The sequence below is a fragment of the Abrus precatorius genome, unplaced genomic scaffold (genome assembly GCF_003935025.1).
Source record: "Abrus precatorius isolate BTA unplaced genomic scaffold, Abrus_2018 Scaffold8, whole genome shotgun sequence".
In the NCBI taxonomy this organism is placed as follows: domain Eukaryota; kingdom Viridiplantae; phylum Streptophyta; class Magnoliopsida; order Fabales; family Fabaceae; genus Abrus; species Abrus precatorius.
The window spans coordinates 32655856-32670513 of NW_020874428.1; the positions used below are offsets into that span (position 1 = coordinate 32655856).

The following is a 14658-nucleotide window of genomic DNA, read 5'->3' on the forward strand; positions in this document are numbered from 1 at the left end:
CAACTTGGTCTACCAAATCATATTCAACAACTTATGGAACCTGCATAACTAGTTGTCTAATACGCTCCTCAACTGGAAGAGCATGAATGACTATTAGTCTATCATTTGATTCAGAGGGTTTAGCTTTATAATGATCTGCTTCAAGAGTAGTGTCTTGAATTAGGTCACTCCCACTAATCAAATCATTTTCAAGAAACTTTGCATTTCTTGATTTCACAATTCTAGTAATACGAGATGGACAATAGAACCTATACCCTCTGGACTTTTCAACATATCCAATGAAATACCCACTCACAGTCCTAGTGTCAAGTTTCTTCTCTTGTGGGTTATAAATTCTCACTTCAGACGAACATCTTCAAACGCGTATATGTCGCAAATTAGGTTTCTAGCCTTTGAATAATTCAAAAGGTGTCTTTAAAACAACCTTAGTTGGAACCTTGTTTAATATATACACAACCGTCTTAAGTGCTTCACTCCACAAGAATTGAGGGAGTTTTGCATTGCTCCTCATACTCCTCACCATGTCTATTAAGGTTAGATTCCTTCGTTCTGCCACACCATTCTGATCTGGAGAACCAGGCATAGTGTACTGTGTAACAATCCCATGTTCTTGAAGGAATTTCGCAAATAAACCAGGTGCTTGTCCATTCTCTGTGTATCTATCATAGTATTCTCCACCTCTATCTGATCTCACAACCTTAATTTTCTTTTCACATTGCAGCTTTACTTCAGCCTTAAAAACTTTAAAGGCATCCAAAGCTTCATCCTTAGAACGAAGTAAGTAGATGAGTAATCGTCTATGAAGGTGATAAAATATCTCAGACTACTTGCGTCCATGTCTGAACAACAAATATCTGTATGAATGATCTCTAACAGGTTTGAACTCCTCTTGGCACCAGTTTTAGACTTGTTAGTTTGCTTACCCTTAATGCAATTCACACAAGTCTCAAAATCAGTAAAGTCTAAAGTACTAAGTACTCCTTCATTTATTAATCGCTTAATTCTCTCAATGGAGAACTGTCCCAATCTTCGATGCCACAACATAGAGGATTTCTCATTAACAACACATCGTTTTACCCCAGTAGTAACGTGCATAGAATTATAAATGGCATCATTTTGCAAAGTAATAGAAAAAAGATCATCACATAGTTCCCCAAAACCAACAATTTCATATTTATTCAATAAAGTAAAACCATTATTTGAAAAATTAAAGAAAAAACCCAAAGGTGCAAGTCTCAAAATTGAAATCAAATTCTTAGAAAAACCAGGAACATAAAATGTCTTTTCCAAATTCAAAACAAAGCCACTACTTAAAGTTAAACTGCACGTCCCAACGGCCTCCACATGTGAACTCATCCTACTCCCTGAGTAGATGCATCGCTCACTTCCCACTGGCCTCCTTGGGTTGCATAACCTGCAAGGTATTACAAACATGGATTGTAGAACCATAATCAATTCACCATGTGTCATGATTAATATCAACCATATTAGATTCATAATAAACAAAAGCAAATGGATTACCCTTCTTGTCCAGCCAAGTCTTGAATTTCAGACAGTCTTTCTTCATGTGTCTTTTTTTTTTTTACAAAAGAAACACTTTGACTCTTTTTTTATGTCCGGCTGAACATGAATCTTTCCCTTGTGATTAACCTAATTCTTTTTACTCTTCATAGAAGTAGTCAAGTTCACCCTCTCCCCTTCTTCCATCAATAACCTTTCCTCTTCTTGAGCACACATGGTCAATAGTTCATTAACAGACCACTTTTCCTTATGTGTGATATAAGAGATCATAAAGGGGGCATATTCATGAGACAAGGTGCAAAAAATGTAGCGTACCAAGAAGGAATCTGACATGGTAACCTCCAAGGCTTTCAGTTGAGCCACTATATCCCTTATGCGCATGATGTGATCGCGTACTCCTCTAATCCCAGTGAGCTTCATGGATGAAAATTGCATTATAAGGGTGCTGACAAGAGATTTATCAGAAATAGTAAATTGCTCATCAATAGCCTTCAATAAATCTTTGACTTTATCATGCTGATCAATAGAACCCCAAATACCAGCAGAAATGTTAGTCTTTATGAAAGCCACGAAAAGACGATTGGACCTATCCCACTTTTCATAAAGATCAACTGCATCTAGAGTGCTGGTCTTAGTAATAGCTGATGGTTCATCTTTCTTAATAGCATAATCAATGTCCATCCAGCCCAAATGAAGAAGAATTCTCTCCTTCTAGATCTTGTAATTGTCACCATTTAACTCGAGAATACCACATTTAATATAAAAAATATTCACAGATTGAGAAACTGCAAATTCAAAATATCACATGCTTATCATCATAATTGAGGATAAAATAAATATCATGTTTTACTAATGCAAACATGCTTTAATTCATGAATCTAGTGACATAAAAACTTGCCTGTGGGCTAAAGTCCTATTCAATCAGACTTATTATATATCTTTATGATAAAACTATCAAATTATGTTCCTTTTCCTAATTCTTGTGGGTAGATTAAGAAATATAATATAATATTTCATCCTAATTAATCATACAAATGCAATAAAATTCTTATGGGTAGATTTTATCACATCACATATAATTAATTACAATTAATGTTTTTCAATGTGACTTAAAACTATACATATAATTTTAATTAATTAAAGGTGTTGTGGCTACTCTCCAATTTATTAAAATTATATTAATCACCAAACATTAATTTTTCTCTCCTTTCAAAAAGGAGATATTAGCATAAATATCAAATAAATTATGCATAAAAATTAATAATGTCATGCTGAACAGTCACAAGGAAAGAATATAGAGCTTTCAGAATCATATATGTTACAGAAATAATGGTTGGTTTAATGGCAATAGAGTTGGTCCATTCTGAGGGAAAAAACAAATACATTGTATTGTAATATATAAAGATACATGGCAAGTTTCGAACCGCGTCACATACAAACAAAAGAGCGCCTTACGACAGGAAAACTTGCGTTGCAGTTGTATTCTACATTCAGCTAGGTCAGTTTAACCCGATACAGACCCGAAAGCAAAACAACATTTTTTTCATAATTATTTTCACACTAAAAACATTGTTTTAATGTCCAAAAAAAAATGGAATCATAATTTCCATTCAATTTGCATTATTAGTTCGAATTAAAAGGCTCTAAATCATAATGCCCAGAATCAAAATTCAAACTAATAGAGAATGATAATTATAAGCAAGATAGAGACAAAACTGTGCTCTAATACTAAATATTAATTTATAAATACGACCTAAACATGCTAACAGATTGACAAAACATGTCTAGATCATTAGATAAGTGGAAGCAAAGAAATATCAATTACTAACCTCCAGCCATTACTTTTATTCCTATACTCCTCTGATTCTTCAATAGCAGGGACACAAAGTTAAGGATCTTCTAAACTTCTATCTCTCCCAATTGATGGTGTATGTTCTGACGGAGAAATAAGGTTAAGGGAACCAAAACAAATTGCACAACCCTTAATAGACTTTTCCCATCATAAGGTCGTTCTTGGTCGTGCGGAAAGTGGGCAGAAACAGTTACTAAGCATTGTGAAAAAAACTGAAAACAACATTTCACTTTCTAAGGTCATGGAATGGATAAGACCACAAAATATTCGGTTGGTTACCGAGTTTTCAGAAAATAAAAACCAACATGCTCGAGTGTAAATATCTTGATGTGTCATAAGCATTAGCAATTGAATCAATGTGAAAGGGAAGATTTCTTGCTATGTTACAGAGAAGGATCGAGCAAGGTTGCATGGCTTCGATTTCAATAACTTGTGAAAAAGAAAATTTTATTTATAACCTTGCATGCTAGATGGGGTAGTTATATGTACACTTCATATTTTAATTCTTGGACTGAATATGACAATATCTACACTTATCAGAAAGGAATTTTTAAAACAAGAAACTAGAAAAATAACTCAAATTAAAAAGAGGATACAAAAATTAACCCCTTATCACCCCTTTGATTAATTATTTGGGCTCTAATCATAGTTTTGTCTGCATTTTCTTTTAGTCAATAGGAAATAGGAACCATATAACATTGGTGGGTCTCAATTGACTTGGGCTTGGTTGATTTGAACCTCGGTCCACAGTAAGATCCCTTGTCGTTCCATAACCTTATAACGATTGAGAGAATATTTAATTATATATATTAAAAAATGACAATTCGAGATATCTTTTTATTTAGAATAATAGTAGAAAAAAAAGAAAAATATATTTTCTTTTCTTTTTTCCCGCATATTATCCTCACTCCTTCACCTACACTAATTAAAGTCTCGCGTCTTAATATTAATTTCATTATTTTTCTTCTAAGTTTAGCATGTGTATGTGATGGGTGTAGAAAACCTATTTAAAATAAAATAGAAACATGAGTAAATGTTGATATGGTTATTTTATCCTCTACGTACATTTGGCAACTAAAGATGTTCGAGCCCATATATATACACACACATATAAGAAAATCCTACACCAACTTTATATTAGTTTATCTTAGAAAACAAAGCAAAATAACAACGAATATCTTTCACATATTAATAAAAAAAAATATTGACAAATGCATGCCACTGATAAGCAATAAAAAAGTTATTAAAATACAATTAATTTAATATATCAAAATATTAAAAATTATATAAATTTTAAATCATTAAACATATTTTAAAAACCTAGATCCTAAGATTTACAAATATTTCATAAATCAGAAAGTATGGAATAATAATTAAAAGTATAAGAGTGCTGTAATATTTTAAAAATTGAACTCTAATTAAAATATTTTAAAGAATTGCTGCCAGGAAAAAAAATCCTTATCAAATGTATTTGAATATTTTCTTCAAATTCGATCATGATTTTTGTTCATTGTCATCGTCTGTAGTTGCTTCCGAAATCCAAAACCAAGTGTTTTAGGCAACTCAAGAACCCTAGTCTCTATCTGATCAGTGATCACACAAAACCGCGGTCACTCTCTTCCCCTGAAGCTGCTCGAAGGATCGAGCAGTTTCTATTCTGATGGATGATGAATTCAATTAAGCCCAGTTTCGAGGTCTGATTCTTCAATCATGTGGTATTCGTTCTGGAGACCCAGAGATCGTTTCTCCTTGGATCAACTCAGGTCACTCACTCTTTTCATCACACTTCATTTCATTCAAAGTCACCGAAATGATCAATTGCTCATTCCGAAACTTCAAGAATGTTGGCTAAATAATGCTCTGAACTGTGCTCTGTAGATATCTTCGACAACCTTAGGTCACATTTAGTTGAGAGAAATTCATTTCATGAATAATTGATTATTGTCTTGCTGTGTTACTGTTTTCAGTTACTTAACTGATCAATTGACAAAAGTTCAAATTATTAACGAGGTTAATAAGGTAAGAATATAATTAACTCGCCCTAGCTTTCAACTTTCTTTGATTTGTATTCACGGTTCTCTCAATTGTGTTATATGTGGAAGGATTTTGTTGTTGAGGCACTGAGATCAATTGCGGAGTTGATAACATATGGTGATCAACATGACCCAAGCTTCTTTGAGTGAGACTCCTTAGTGCTTATGTTCATTTTGGGTATATTTGTTGTTGTGTTGGAATTTTATTGTGTTCTAGCTTGTGGCAGATTCTTCATGGAAAAGCAAGTCATGGGTGAGTTTGTACGTGTTCTAAAACTTAGCAGGACTCTAAGCGTCCCACTTCAGTTGCTGCAAACAGTGAGCATAATGGTCCAGAACCTGAAAAGTGAACACGCTATATGTAGGTTGAATATCGTTTGGATTTCTGACTTTCTTTAGTTTCTCAGTGAGTTGTGTAATGTTGGTGCATTAACAATCTTTGCTGAAATTTTTGCAGACTATATGTTTAGTAATGAACATCTAAACTATCTGATAACTTATTCGTTTGACTTTCAAAATGAAGAGCTATTATCTTACTACATATCCTTTTTAAGGTTCGTTTTAACCCATAACTTATTTTACTTATTGAACTGGTGAATGGTATTGGTGGTTGATGATTGTATTGCATATAATCTGTTTTCTGGGGCCAGTATTTTTTTTGTTCGCTTCCCTCTTCCCCTCTCCTTTGTATAATATTGCTAATCAGTTCTCTTTTATATGTCCTTTTGGTTTTTGAAGAGCAATAAGTGGAAAATTGAACAAGAATACAGTTTCACTGCTTGTGAAGACTCATGGTGTAAGTTTGATGCTCTCAGAGTCTTTTTCTTATTCTGATGATTTGAATTATAGCTGTCAATGTAGACTTAAAAGGTTGGATTCTTAACTATTAGTTATTATCGTACTCCTAGCATTGGGGTTGTAAAGGTCGAAAGGAGACAGTGTAATTGTTGAGTGGGGTTTTTCTAGTTGTGTGCTCTTGAGTCTTGACTTTATAAGGTGGATAAATGAAACTATTTTTTGTGCTTTGAGCAGACTTTATTGAAATTTCGTGGTTAAGAAAAAGATAAGAAAGGAAGGAGGAGAAAATCACAGGTAGAAATACAATAAAAACTTGTTTTAGATGTTTTCCTAGTGGATGACTTTGACAGAGAAGCCTGTTGGAAAATTGTTAGTCTGTATCAGTCAAATCTTGTGAAATCATTATTTTTTTTTCCACATATTCTTAGTCAATAATTTGTGTCTATTAATTCTTTTAATTATAGTGAATTTTTTGTCTTTCGGTTGTGGAGGAGGTGATTCTGCCTTAGTTTTTGAGATATCCAAAATCCAAATCTGTTCACTGTATCTTGCTATGTGTTTAGGATGAAGTAGTTTCTTTTCCACTGTATGTTGAGGCCATACGCTTTGCCTTTCATGAGGAGAACATGATTCGCACTGCAGTACGAGCTGTGACCCTTAATGTATATCATGGTGAGATTTTATTGTTTTCCATAAGCCCTTCTTTAATATTTCCTCCATCTCATTTCTTTCCATAGATCAATTATGATGACAAAAATTATAATTTTCTAATACATTTGTTGGACAATTTCAGTTGGAGATGACTCTGTTAATAGATACATAACCAGCACACCTCACAAAGATTACTTTTCAAACCTGGTTTCATTTTTTAGGAAGCAGAGCCTGGATTTAAATAAACTGCTTTCTGATATGCTAATGTAAGCATCTTTTCTTTTTTTTGTGTGTATTTTTTAAAGATTCCATTTTCCTGATAAAGCAATTGTGGTTACTGAATACTGAGACAGAAAGCCGGTCCCAGATTCAATCTCTACAATTATTGCTGCTGTAGATGAAATTGAGGATAATCTGTACTACTTTAATGATGTTGTCTCTGCTGGAATTCCTGACGTTGGGAGGCTAATTACAGACAGTATTCTGGTGATTTTGATATTTCCATTACTTCTTCCTTCCCTGAGGATTGTGGCTGATAATGTATGAAACTTCACTTTATGGCCTTGTCAGTTCACTTTTGTCTTTGTTCAATGATCTTTGAAAAAAAGGTTTCTTGGACAGATTTTGATTCTTATTATGCAACTTGTCCTTATTAATGTTTGTTAGTACATTAATCCAGGACATGCAAAGTGGCGTTGTTACTTCACTGTACTTACTTTGTTGCATCCTGAGGATAGTCAAAATCAAAGATTTGGCAAATACCATAGCTGCTGCACTTTTTTATCCCTTAGAGGCCTTTACAAATAGTTCTGGGGGTAAAGTCAATGGCTATACATTTGATGATGGTTTTGCATCTGAATACCAAGTGTCAGATAATGATAATCTTACCAATTGTGATACAAGACACTCAATGGTTAATGTTCCTTATTCATTTAGTTCTTCAGGTTTCCATTCAGATGGTGTTCTTCTGCAAAATGATTGTAGCAGTTCAAATTTATCTTTAAGGTAAAATTCACGTCTTTTGGCTGCAAAATTTATTGTAGTTACTATTTTTATGTTAGATACGACAATTCTCTTTTTGTATTTCTGTTTGTGGCTAGACTGGGAAATATTATTGGTTATATTATTCAATTATCTTGATAATACTCAGTTATCCAACTGAAATATGGAATACAGTGTTTTCTATAAAAGAAAAATGGAAGAACATATAATCCTTCTTGGCTTCTTGTGTACAACTACAACCTTTTGATGTTCCTTTAGAATTGAAACATGTTTCAATAAAATATTTTTTCTTGGAAACTTAGGTATTTTTATGGGCTTTATTTGATGTCTTATAATTATACTTTCATAGGGTTTTAAACTTTGTTTAACTGGATGTCTTTTTTTCCTAATGATGTATGATCGATGCAGGGAGGTTTTGCTTGCATATGTAACAAAAGGAAATGATACCCAAGTGTTGGGTTCTTTGAGTGTGCTTTCAACTCTGTTGCAAACTAAAGGTTGTATCATTGATATTTGTTTGCTTTACTGTTGCATTGTTTCTGTTTACTTAATATATCTAGTCCTGCAGAACTTGATGAATCAATGCTAGATGGGCTTGGAATTCTTCCACAACGCAAACAACACAAGAAACTATTATTGGTATGCCATTTTCTTCCATTTTTAATTTTCTTATTATATGAACATTTGATTGTTGTCTTTTGCACATCTTCCTTTTGTCTATATGGTAAATTGTTTTGGGACTGAGTTTTGTCTAGAGGGAAGAGAAACATGTGTCTAAATTGTTTTGCCATATTCTTTCACGCTTAGCTACTTCAACAGTGGCAGAAAACACAGTGGTCCATTTCACATTTCATTGCAAAGGATATCTCATATTATTGAATGACAGTACTAAATTACCAAACCTCTCAAAGAGTATATTTGAGGTCATACAAAGACTTGTGTTATGTAGAAAAATTTTAGGCTAGAAGACTTTCCCTTAGCACCATATCCTAGTGCTTGCTCCATGTAGAGTTCCTCATCTAGATTGCCATATAGGAAAGTGTGGTGGGGAGAGAAAATGGACATTTAAAAGGGATCATGGCAGATTTGGCAGTGAACAGAGTTGGAACATGGCCAACTGTAAAAGTTTTCATCAGAGAACGATGGGTCCACCAAGTCTCTAAATACCATGTTAAAGATCTTGTGTCTTAACTAACCCCAAGCTGATATTTACATGTTAAATGTAATACATACAGAGATACTATTTTCCTAATCACTATATTTACACGATGTACTAAACCTAGTCATTTTAATACATGTTTCTAAGGGGAACCTATTGATTATGTTGAAGTTAGTCAATGTATTCAAGTTGTTTACTTGGTCGAGAAAGTGGGCCAGCTCGTGGTAGAAAATTTAGGAAGGAGGAGAGATTTTGCCATTGGTTGTCTTTCTGTAAATATGAGATGCTTTGTTTATGTGTATAGACAGGATGCTTGAATTATTGTTGGTGTGTATTGAGTGTTCAAGGTGTGGATGAGTTTTTGATATGACCAGGAGTCCTTACCATTAGGCAAAAAGCTTAAGTGGTTAGGAAAGGTGAAACTCTTGAATAACATCCTATACCAGATGTTGGCCCTTTCCTATTTAAGCCATTGGGCTTGGGCCACTAGGGTGAACAGTTGAACCTGATCAATAAACTCAACATGCACCCCTCACAAGCCTATGGATATCTCATTCCCTTTCTCTTAGCGAAGGTTGTCCTATAAACCTTGAGATAATGAAAAACATGTCGAACTTGAGATCTGAACTTGTGCTGGCTCTGATACCTAATGATATGACCAAGAATGCTTATCACTATGTCAAAAGCTTAAGCTATTAGAAAAGATACAATTCTCAACATATAACACACTGTATGAGACGTTAGCCCTTTCCTATTTAAGCCATTGGGCATAAACCATCTAGTTGAACCTGATCCACAAACCCAACATGCACCCTTCACAACATTATGGGCATATCAGATTGTTATTTAAAGGGATATATAGTGTGTGTGGCATGCGAGCTAAGTAGTGAAATCACAATCATGTCTTAGACAGTTAAGGTAATGAGATGAAAGGATGAGTGGCCCAGGCTGCCTTTAGTTGTTTGAGGGCTGACTTGTGAGTGAATTGATGTAAATGCTGACTTGATGAGTTCATTTGAATTGGGTTCATATGACCCTTTTTGTGATGTTTTATTCTAAAGTCTATACAGTGCATGTTGAAGGAGGATAATTGTTTCTTAAGGGCACAACAACCCCCAACTCAGCACTTCACTTCATTTTTGATGAATTTGACCCATTGTTGACATTACATTTGATTGACATTGCATATTTGTGCAGCAAGCTTTAGTTGGAGAGGGTTCAGGTGAAGAGCAGCTTTTTTCTTCCAAAAGTAGCTTCAGTAGGGATGGCATTGGTAGTGATATTGATATCTATCATAAAAAGATAAAGGTTTGCTCTTCTTGCTGTTCTTCAGCAGTCACTGATTTATTTTAATTTTCACTATCAATAAATCTCCACATTAGAATCTCCATTTCTTGATTGTTGGCTTCCTTACATTTACCAAGTTTTCCAGGACCAGTATGAAGTATCTTTTCAGCCTTCTGATGTGGGAATAAACTCTCATGAACATAGATTTCAGGTAAATGTTTATATCTAGTGGTGTCTTGCTAATATACTGTGTTTGTTTTATAATAGTTTCTCTATTCCATGTGAAAGTTCCTGACTCCATTTGGTAGGTTCATCTTTTCATTTGAAGTCATGGAACTGTAACCTTAGAATACTCAATGATTGTGCTTTATAGCCATCATTTCCCTTTTCTTATTTTTATTAGTACTTAAATCCATTTTGGATGCTCCATGTATTGTTAAAAATTACTATTCTCTAAATGCATATTAGCTATTACTTGTTTTTCTTCTTTTTTTTATAACATAATCTTAGTTATGCTCTAGTTTAGTAATTGTATTTGGTCTGTTTTACAGGTGATTGATGCTTTAGTGAGTCTCTGTTGCCGCTCTAATTTATCTGCAGAGGCACTATGGGATGGTGGTTGGCTTTTGCGCCAGTTACTCCCTTACAGTGAGTCAGAATTTAATGGCCATCATCTTGAATTATTGAAAGTAAGATCATGTTTGGCTTTTCTAGCAATGCCCTCAAGAACTTGATACATTTGCAAAGTGCACGTGTTTGAACTGCTTTCTGAGAATTAGGGAGTAGATTCTGATACTTGCACAAAAATCTAACATCCTTTGCTAGTTTTGTCATGGAATTTTAATATTTTATGAGTCTTGCTAACCAGTGCTCTATAGGCATTGGTTAAGGAATAAAAAAATAGATTTTTTTTAATTGAAAATCACGTTAGAAAAGCTTTGGAACACAGTAGGTATGCATTAATAACACTTTTTTTTAAAGAATTTCCTCTTTTAATTCCTTAACCATTTAGTATTTGCCAAACTTCATTAGACAGTTATCTTTAGGTCAAAATGAAGGAATGGACAGTTGATGCTGAAGAGAATACAAAATTGAAACACCAAATAGGAAAATGTTTAAAACTCCTGTAACACTTCTAGTTATTGTCTTTGTAGAGATAGGAAATGTGTGGTTTAAAGGATTGTACTTTTTGATTAAGCATGTCTTGTTCATGAGTTGTTACGTTTCTAACCATGATATATGTACCACGAATGGAAAAGCGGTGATTTAACACTAGTATCATCTTTACTATTTACCCCTCCTAATACGATTATATCAATTTTCATTTTTAATACAGGTTTCATACAAGAATTATGCTTCTGCTCTTGCTGAGGAGGTTAGAGGCTTCTGGCCTGACTTCCTTATTTCTGTTCTCTGTGATGAGTGGAGAAAGTGCAAAAGAGGTGATTTTTGTATCATATATACTGTTCTGCTTGATTGTTGGTGTTGGAGTGGTTTACTTTTGTGCTTGAACTAGAAAATTTTTCTATCTCTAGCAATGGAATCGTCATCTCCTCAAAAAGAACCAAATTACATGCTTTTTCTACCACACAAGTTTTCTTCAGAAGGTAAGCTTGTACCTGTTTCAACATTCATTTTTCCTATGGAGGGAAGAATAAGAATCCCTTTAAGTGATCTTTGTTGTTACTACAGATGATATTCCAAAGGAATCATCTTTTGCTGCTGGAAAAAGAATGCATGAGTTGGTAAAGGTCTGTGCCTATTCCCCCTCCAACACTTTTTTTTTTCTCAATTGGGTTTCTCAATTAAAAGTGGAGTATACCATAAAAACTGTGAATTGGGATTCTAAATTCAGGTTCTTCATAGATTGTGCAGTAATATGTACCTTAAGATTCAGCTTTATGTTTATTTTTCCCATATAGGTATTTGTACTGTTACACCAAATTCAAATGTTCACTCTCGGTAGAGCTTTATGTGAGCAACCTCCAATTTACCCTCCTGGTGATCTACCTGCTAATTCTCGTGCCCTGACTTCTGGGCTAGTTGTATCAAGCCCAAAGGCAGGCACTGAAGTCAGCCTTGGTTAGTGATCTGAACTTCAGCTTCTTGTATTCTTGCCACTGGTTTTATCTGAGGTTTTCACTTTTCTCTTGGACGGATAGATGAGTAAAAAGAAGGAAGGAGACACTAAGAGGGGGGGGGGGGTAGAAAGGAAAAGGGAGAGTGCAAAAAAAATCTCTTAATGGTAATCTCAACTGCACCGCTTAGTCTGAGAACCCAACACAAAATAAATAGCTCCACTTAAAATGGTCAAACTAATCAAATAGTAATAAATACAATTTTATACCAAGTGATAAAAACTGAAGACTGACAAGAAAGAAACTGGCCTAGACTTTTGTATGAGTGGCCATTTTTGAACATTATATAATTTACATTGGTCATCCTTGAAATGCTTTTTCTCTTATCTGTATTCCCAAAGTATGTGGCAATCTATAGTGGTTCAGTGAATGCAGGAACTGATTATGTTTGTCATAGTGTATGATCAAATGAGCTATATGAGAATAAGAAATTTCCTGCAATAATTTGACAGCAGGCAATGAATGAGCAAATTCATTTAGTTGAAATTTGAAGAAAATTTAGGAGTCTTTATGTTGTCGTTCTTTTAACCTTTTCCCTTGGTGGTTCTTGTTTGTTATATAGTGATATTCTTCTGTTAGGTTCTATGTTGTTATATGTAATTCCTTTCTGGCCAACAGAGGAAAGCTAATTGCTATTATCCTTTGTTTGCAATTGACTAATTATTGTTTAAATTCTCTTATTTGCCATTTGTAGTTAATGCTGTTCCCTGTAGAATTGCTTTCGAGAGGGGAAAAGAGCACAACTTTTGTTTTCTAGCAATCTCTTCAGGAATATCTGGGTGGCTTGTTCTTGCAGAAGCATTGCCACTGAAGAAGTCCTATGGAGTCATTCAGGTTGTTGGTTCTTTGGCTGGGTGCAATGTATGTATATTTCTCTTCTCCTTTGCATCTTAAGCTTGAGTCAAGTCATTTGGTTAATTGACAATTATGGTGCAAAATCATTTGGAAAAAAATAGAAAACTAAATTTCTTGGAAAATTTATTTACAGCTTAGGAATAAATAATCCCTCAGTTAATGAATAATTGTTGACTGACTGAATCACCTACACGGGTGGCTATTTCTTTAAACAGGAAATGTTTTTCTAATAATTTATTTATTTTTATAATTTTCTCCATTTATTTTGTTAAGATATGAAACCAAGAAATGTGATGTATTCTGAAAAGTTCTGTTTGATATTTTAACCCTGATTATATAATAATCTTTCGGTCATTCTTATCTTCATTGTTTAGCCCAGGATTGATGATGAACATGTAACATGGTTACATTTGCGGATTCGCTCATCCTCTATACCCTTTCTAGATCCAGTCAAATTCAATGACCATGGGAAAATGAAAACAAAAACTTTGGTAGATGGAAGATGGACATTGGCGTTCAGAGATGAGGGTTCTTGCAAGTCTGCTTTTTTAATGGTTGTGGAAGAGATCAATTTTCTTAGTGGCGAGGTTCATAGAAGACTAAAACCTTTGCTCAATCTTGAAACTGCTATAGAATTATCAATCTCGTCTGTATGTGTTCCAGAGGATTCTTCTTCGCACAGAACATCTCCCAATTGAGTGTAAGTTCTTTAGCTTGGTTTAACGCTATTAAGTTGTTTGCTCATTGGGTGAGGAAATGTTACGGCTAGCCATCCTTTTGTATATGCCTCCAAAGTACATACCAGAATTTAGATTAGTAATTGAATTAGTCTTTCTTTCTGTATACCAGCCTTTCCTTGACCTGACTGACCTGTAAGTGTACCCATTTGCTCGCATTTTTCAGCATCTCTAACCTAGGCCCTATATCAGTTTTTCCTATTACGAGTAAGATTTGCAAAAGACGTAAATGAGAGAACCTCGAAGAGAAAGCTTTTTAGTTATTTTTCTTATTTGGAATGAAGGTCTTTGTGTAGATGCGTGTTAAACGCTAACTATATGAAGTAATGAAAGCTTTTTCGTTTTCCCCCCATTATTCTGACCGCTGTCTTGTGTTGGGCCGCATGTTTATATGACTATCCGATTCTCGTATTGCGGTCATTTTTTCTTTTGGTTGGGTTTTACATCCGTCCTCGCCATCGTTTTTTGCATTAATAAATGGCCTTTTGATGTTAGTGTCATTTCCATCGCCACTGCTAAGATTTCGAAACATGCTAATGCTATATTGCTATTTTTAGAAAAAGGCTGTCATCATCGTCAGTGTGGTTTTGAAGAGAATATAATGGTTTTCATATCTTATGCGTCA

The 14658-nt window shown here is 34.3% G+C and overlaps 1 protein-coding gene across 2 annotated transcripts; it reads left to right on the forward strand.

Moving 5' to 3' along the window:
* The first annotated feature begins 4871 nt into the window (after positions 1–4871).
* Positions 4872–14383, forward strand: LOC113845912 (protein TRANSPARENT TESTA 9-like). 2 transcript variants are annotated; one of them, XM_027473609.1, is made up of 22 exons: positions 4892–5136; positions 5341–5392; positions 5476–5552; positions 5634–5767; positions 5864–5960; positions 6145–6202; positions 6768–6876; positions 6998–7121; positions 7209–7395; positions 7535–7670; positions 7800–7860; positions 8266–8354; positions 8426–8496; positions 10214–10324; positions 10449–10514; positions 10855–10992; positions 11640–11745; positions 11839–11910; positions 11996–12054; positions 12226–12385; positions 13136–13302; positions 13671–14383. In XM_027473609.1, exons 1-22 carry the CDS (start codon positions 5084–5086, stop codon positions 13992–13994), a joined length of 2451 nt encoding a protein of 816 aa, XP_027329410.1. In that variant the 5' UTR covers positions 4892–5083; the 3' UTR covers positions 13995–14383. The 2 variants fall into 2 exon arrangements, 1 of the variants encoding a protein (XP_027329410.1); XR_003501596.1 differs by having other exon boundaries at positions 4872–5136; positions 7209–7860; positions 10441–10514; positions 10855–10951; positions 13671–14378.
* The last annotated feature ends 275 nt before the right edge of the window (positions 14384–14658 follow it).